The sequence below is a fragment of the Carcharhinus amblyrhynchos genome, chromosome 18, assembly GCF_965287045.1.
Source record: "Carcharhinus amblyrhynchos chromosome 18, sCarAmb.v2.hapA, whole genome shotgun sequence".
Taxonomy (NCBI): domain Eukaryota; kingdom Metazoa; phylum Chordata; class Chondrichthyes; order Carcharhiniformes; family Carcharhinidae; genus Carcharhinus; species Carcharhinus amblyrhynchos.
Genome location: NC_137341.1, coordinates 20,125,623 through 20,131,622, shown reverse-complemented (window position 1 = coordinate 20,131,622; position 6,000 = coordinate 20,125,623). Strand labels below are relative to the sequence as shown.

At 41.7% G+C, this 6,000-nt stretch overlaps 1 protein-coding gene across 5 annotated transcripts in view; it reads left to right on the top strand.

The window, feature by feature from the left end:
- Window positions 1-432: 432 nt before the first annotated feature.
- The window catches only part of mad1l1 (mitotic arrest deficient 1 like 1), a 924,959-nt gene continuing 919,391 nt past the window's right edge, over window positions 433-6,000 (top strand). For 2 of the 5 annotated variants that reach the window (XM_080206479.1, XM_080206475.1), the window contains exons 1-2: window positions 548-582; window positions 3,630-3,796. In XM_080206479.1, the coding sequence (XP_080062605.1) occupies window positions 3,647-3,796 (150 nt within the window). In that variant the 5' untranslated portion in view covers window positions 548-582; window positions 3,630-3,646. Of the gene's footprint in view, window positions 487-547; window positions 673-1,753; window positions 1,791-3,629; window positions 3,797-6,000 lie in introns of those variants that run through there. The other 3 variants (XM_080206477.1, XM_080206476.1, XM_080206478.1) reach the window with 3 other exon arrangements.

The following is a 6,000-nucleotide window of genomic DNA, read 5'->3' as shown; positions in this document are numbered from 1 at the left end:
CCACAAGATGCTGTCAGACCTGCTGAGATTTCCTAGCATTTTCTGAGATCAATTAGATATTGCCCATGGAACTCATGAGGGTATCACAGACATTATGGACAAAATGACTTCCTTCTGAGTTGCCAGCATTCTCTGATTCTACGTCCAGAGCGTAGTAAGAATGTGGAACTTGTTACCACAAGGAATTGAAGTGACAAGCATGAACAGATGACGTTTAAAGGAATAAATAGTTATACTGATGTAGTTGGTTGAAGAGGGTTGGAATAGAAAGCGCATGTGGAATATCAACACTGCTAGGCGGTACATTAGGCTTCTCAGCATCGTTTACATTCTTTGTGCGGATTGAGGGGTACAAAAAGCAAATATTAGGACGATTACGGTAGTTTTTGGTGACATGCGCCTCTCTTCGGAGAAGAACGGGGGAAGGTTGGCGCTTCGCACGGAGATCTCGCGCGAGGTTTGAGAAGAGGGAGACAAGCGGAGCAGGTAATTAGGACTGGCCGGGTTCAGGTGGACAGGTAATTAGGACTGGCCGGGTTCAGGTGGACAGGTAATTAGGACTGGCCGGGTTCAGGTGGACAGGTAACTCGGACAGGCCGGGGTTAGAACCCGCAGTCACTGGGCCAGCTCAGCGGGGATGGCTTATAGACGGAAGCCTGTGGCTTTTCTGAGGTAAAATTGGTGGCGGTCCCTCAGCGGGCCTGGGACTTGCCCATAGCCCCTCAGCCCCAGGAGAGGCCGGTCCCGTTGTTCAGTAGGACTCCCGCACAGGTCGTCCTGGCTAGGTTTCTCGTTGCTTGTTTGTTCGCTGCCAAGTTATAGAATCCTACAGTACAGAAGGAGACCATTTGGCCCATCGAGCCTGCACTGACACCAATCTCACCCAAGCCCTATCCCTGCAATCTCACACATTTATCCTGTATAAGAACAGGAAGCAGGAGTAGGTCATCTGGACCCTCGTGCCTCTCTGCCATTCAATACGATCATGCTGTGGAGATGCTGGTGTTGGACTACAGTGGGCAGAGTAAGAAGTCTCACAACTCTAGGTTGAAGTCTAGCAGGTTTATTGGAATCATGAGCTTTCGGAGTACTGCTCCCAGGAACATGATTCCAAATAAACCTGTTGGACTTTAACCTGGTGTTGTGAAACTTCTTACAATAAGATCATGGCTGATCATTTTGTGGACTCAGTTCCACTTACCCACCCTTAGTTCCTTTACTGTTTGAAAATTTATCTATCCTTGCCTTAAAAACATTCAGTGGGGTAGCCTCAATTGCTTCACTGGGCAGGGAATTCCACATTCACAATCCTGTCGGTGGAGAAATTCCTCCTCAACTCAGCCCTAAATCTGCTCCACATCATTTTGAGTCCATGCTCCCTTGTTCTAGTTTCACCTGCTAATAGAAACAGCCTCCCTGTTTCTATCTTATCTATTCCCTTCATAATTCTCCATGTTTCTATTAAATTCCCGAGAGTAAAGTCCCTGCCAATTCACTTTCTCATAAGCTAACCTTCTCAACTCTGGAATCAACCTAGTGAATCCCCTTTTCACCCCCGGTAGTGCCAGTACTTCCTTTCTCAAGTAAGGAGACCAAAACAGTACGTAGCTCATCAAGAATTGAAGATTGTTATTTTTTTGGGATGGTTTGTTTGTCAAGTGAGCAATTAGAGAATTCTTTTTGCAGAGAATTGTTTAATAAAAGATTTGTCTTCTAATAGCATTCAAAATTTTCATATTTATTTGCTGTATAGGATGAAACATTATTCCAAAGACTTGTGAAGTTATCTGGTAAGAGACCAAGGAAAAATAGAATTGAATTTCTTGTGTAGAGCTATCTGATTAGAGTTGGGATAGTGAGTAAATGCTGCAGTTTTTCTTACTGTCAGTTGGTCATGCTGTAGCTCGTTGCTTCTGATTCTTATATAGCAGTGCCTGCTGGACATAAGTGTGCTCACACGTTGGCAGCATTTTCAACTGAGTGTTTCTTTGATCGAATGAATTACAAACCATGTGAAGAATACCACCTTGGAAGAAATACTGATACATGAACCAGCGCCTGCCAAAATATAACTCAGCAAACAGTTTTTTTAAATACGGCAGAAAGACTTGCATTTCTATGGCACGTTTTATGACTGAAATATTTTTGAAGTAAACTCCCACAAACAACAGCAGTGTCGTAGTGACCCTGGTACCTACTTCTGTGATTGATTGAGGAATCATAATTGACCAGGACAAGGGGGATAGCTTCCCTGCTCCTCTTCAGCATTGTACCATGGGATCTTTTGCATTAATCCAGGGCCTTGGTTAAACACTTCATATAAAATACAGTACCTCTAGCAATACAGCACTCCTTAGTCCTACAATGCAAACATAGAATAATGTCTCACCTTCTATGCTAAGTTTCTGCCCTCAAGAGGTTGAGAAATCTTTGGTTCTGTCACTGATAGGATAGCTTGCTTGTATATCCATGTATTGACTATTGAGTTCAAAGTTTATGTTTAAAGTTTGGCATTTAAATGAAATTGTCTGCTCTGGGGACTTGTAGAAGTAAATAAGTTATCACAAGTGGGGCAAGAACTATTATCATGCTGATGTAATTTCTTTAAAAAAATGTTTGAATAAACACGTCAGGATTGATCCGATGTCCATAAATTACTGTCTGTCTCCAGAGATTGAGTCCATAATTCAGGGTTTCTGGTGCAGTATTGATAAGTGCCACCTTATTCAAGGTTCAATCCAGGCTCCATCTATCTCCCAAGTGGATGTGAAAGATACCATGACACTATATTTTAAACAAGAGCAGGGCATTTCTCCCTGATATCCTGTTAGTATTTATTCCTCAATCAATGTCATTAAAATGGATGGTCTGGTTGTTATCACATTACTGTTATCACATTACTGGGATCTTACAATGTAGATTGGTTGCTGTGTTATCTACATTTCAAAGTGACCACAATTCAAAAGACCTAATTGTTGGTAAAGCACTTTTCTGCTGTTGTGAAAGATGTTATGGAAATACAGGTTTCTCTTTCTAGTTTGAAATGGTAGAAATAGGTTGTGTAATGAGTGCTTAGAATATTTTACTATATTAGTGGTGTTTTATAAATGCAAGGTACTTTGCTCCATCCTGTCTGTGATAACCCCTATGAGTGCCATGGGGAATCTCTGATTCACCTTCCTCTGGGGCTCGTAACAAGCAGTGGCCTGCCCAGGTGGAACTAATCGCAAGACACTGAGAAGAGCCTGCAGTACTATTGTCCCAATTGTATGTGCTACAGAGTAGTGACTATTCCATTCCCATGTTTGTGATGATCAACTGTTGTGATTATGGCAGTCACATCAAAGGAGAAATGACTTGACCTTGTTCTTGAAATTTGTAGGGAATGGGAGGTTGAGACTGCTAAGAAGGCAGCTCCCTTCCCATATCAATTCACATGGAGAACGTTCAGAGGGTCAGTAACTCTCAAAGCTGTTTTTCTGTAGCTCTTGGCAATTGTTTTTGATAGATATCTGGGAGAAGATGAGTTTCTTGTGCTTTTGGCTGGGATGGGGATGAAATTATCCTTTAAAATGCAGTTTTTAATTAATCTTTTTCCTATAAATGAGCTTTGCTTTATTTTTTGACAGATCCAATTCATGAGACAATGGATGATCAAGCAGAGAATACCACAGTCTTTTCCATTTTGCGTTCCTTCAACAACTTCTTGTCCGAAAGCTCTGCTCCAATACCCAATGCAAGCGAGCCATGCTCTACGTCAAGAATGTTGCAGTTCCAATTTGAGCAGAGGATGCAGGTTAGTATACTGTCAGCTTCACAGTGCTGAGACAGTGCGATAAGTCCAATATTATGTTAAGTAAGAATGAGTCTGAAGTTAGCCTATACATTAAAACAAGTTTATTTCCAAGACAGCAAAGAAAAGTTGCAGATTCTTCCAGAATTCGTTGAACAAGCCAGGCAGTGTGCCTTAATGAACATCGTCTAGTGGCTTTGACATCCATCATTATGAAGTGCTTCGAAAGGTTAGTCGTGGCATGAATCAATTCCGGCCTCCCAGATTACCTGGATCCACCACAGTTGTCTACAGCTGCAACAGGTTCACAGCAGAAGCCATCTCCCCGGTCCTGCAGTCAACCCTGGAATACCTAGATAACAAACACCTATGCCAGACTCCTAGTTATTGAATACAGTTCAGCCTTTAACACCATTATTCCTATGAAACTCATTTCCAAACTCTGGGGCTTGGCTCCTCCCTCTGCAACTGGATCCTGTACTTCCTAACCACAGACCGCAATCAGTAGGGATAGGCAACATCTCCTCCACAATCATTCTCAGTGCCGCACAAGGCTGTGTCCTCAGCCTCTTACTATACTCCTTATACGCTTATAACTGTGTGGTCAAATTCCCCTCTAATCGATTTTCAAGTTTGCTGATGATGCCACTGTCGTGGGTCAGATCTCAAACAATGATGAGACAGAGTTCAGGGAAGCGAGAGAGAATCTGGCGAACTGGTGTGACGACAGTAATCTCCCTCAATGTTGACAAAATGGAGGAGATAGTCATCGACTTCAGGTTGCGTAGTGGAGGACATGCCCCTGCCTGCATCAATGGTGTCCAGATCACGAACAACCTGTCCTGTTCCCTTCCTGCCGATGCCATATTTAAGAAAGCCCACCAATACCTCTACTTTCTCAGAAGACTGAGAACATTTGGTATGTCTGCTGTCACTGTCACCAATGTTTACAGATGCACCATAAAAAGCATTGTACCTCGTGGTATCACAACTTAGTATGGCTCCTGCTCTCTCCAAGACTGCAAAAAAACTACAAAGGGTTGTGAACGAAGCCCAGTCTATCACTCAAACCTGCCTTCTATCCGTTGACACTGTGCATTTCCCACTGCCTTCGAAAAGCAGCCGGCATTATAAAGGACCCCACTCACCCTGGACATATTCTCTTCCATCGGGAAAAAGATATGGAAGTCTAAGGACATGTACCAACTGACTCAAACAGCTTTTTCCCTGCTGTCATCAGACTTTTGAATGGACCTTTCTCTACACCCTAGCCTTGACTGTAACACTACACTCTGCACTCTTTTCCTTCTCTATGAATGGTATGCTTTGTATAGCGCAAGAAACAATACTTTTCACTGTATACTAGTACGTGTGACAATAAATCAAAACATTTTTGTGCAATGATTCCCAAATTGGGGACAGCTGTGCTTAATTAGCAACTGAAAGCACAAATTCAATAATGGATTCTTTTGTTTAAAAAAAGTGCATTTCCTTTTCAGACAAATAAAAATACTGAAGGTAGAAAAATAAGTTGCTCATTTTAAAAAAAACACATCCCTAGTTTTTGTCCTTCTAATACCACCAATGGTTTTTCACTACAAGCATTCCTTTTGGTGAAACTGTCTGATAACTTCTGACTTGTATCAACCCACTGGAGCTTAGAGATGACCATATACTTAAGGTTCAGACTTGCCATATGAATTTGTAATTTTTTTTAATGTCTTGTGTACATTTGATTGGCAATATAACTCTGTATTGGGACATCTCCTTCATTGTTTCCCCTGAAGTTCCAGATAAAAGGAATACCATGACAATGTGAGATTCTCTGCAACAAGGGTGTTTTTTAATACTTGCCTTATTTTCTTGGCATCCCAAGCCAAGAAAGTAAGGCAAGCCACTTCCCATTTTCTCACTATCTTGAAAATCCATCAACAAAATTTGCGTGAAAGATGTCAGTGAACACAATCAATTTTACATTAGAACCATAGAAAAGTTATAGCACAGAAGGAGGCTATTCAACCCATCTTGTCTATGCCAGCCTGAGGACGCCCAAGTGCTCTTTCTGATCCCATCTCCCTGTACTATATTAATCACCAAAAGATGGCAACTCAAGTACACATTTTTCTATCTTTAACTTTTTTAATATTTTGTTCATCTGTAAAGTATCCTGGAGCTTGGGATGTTTCATTATAGTACTCAGTTCAAAA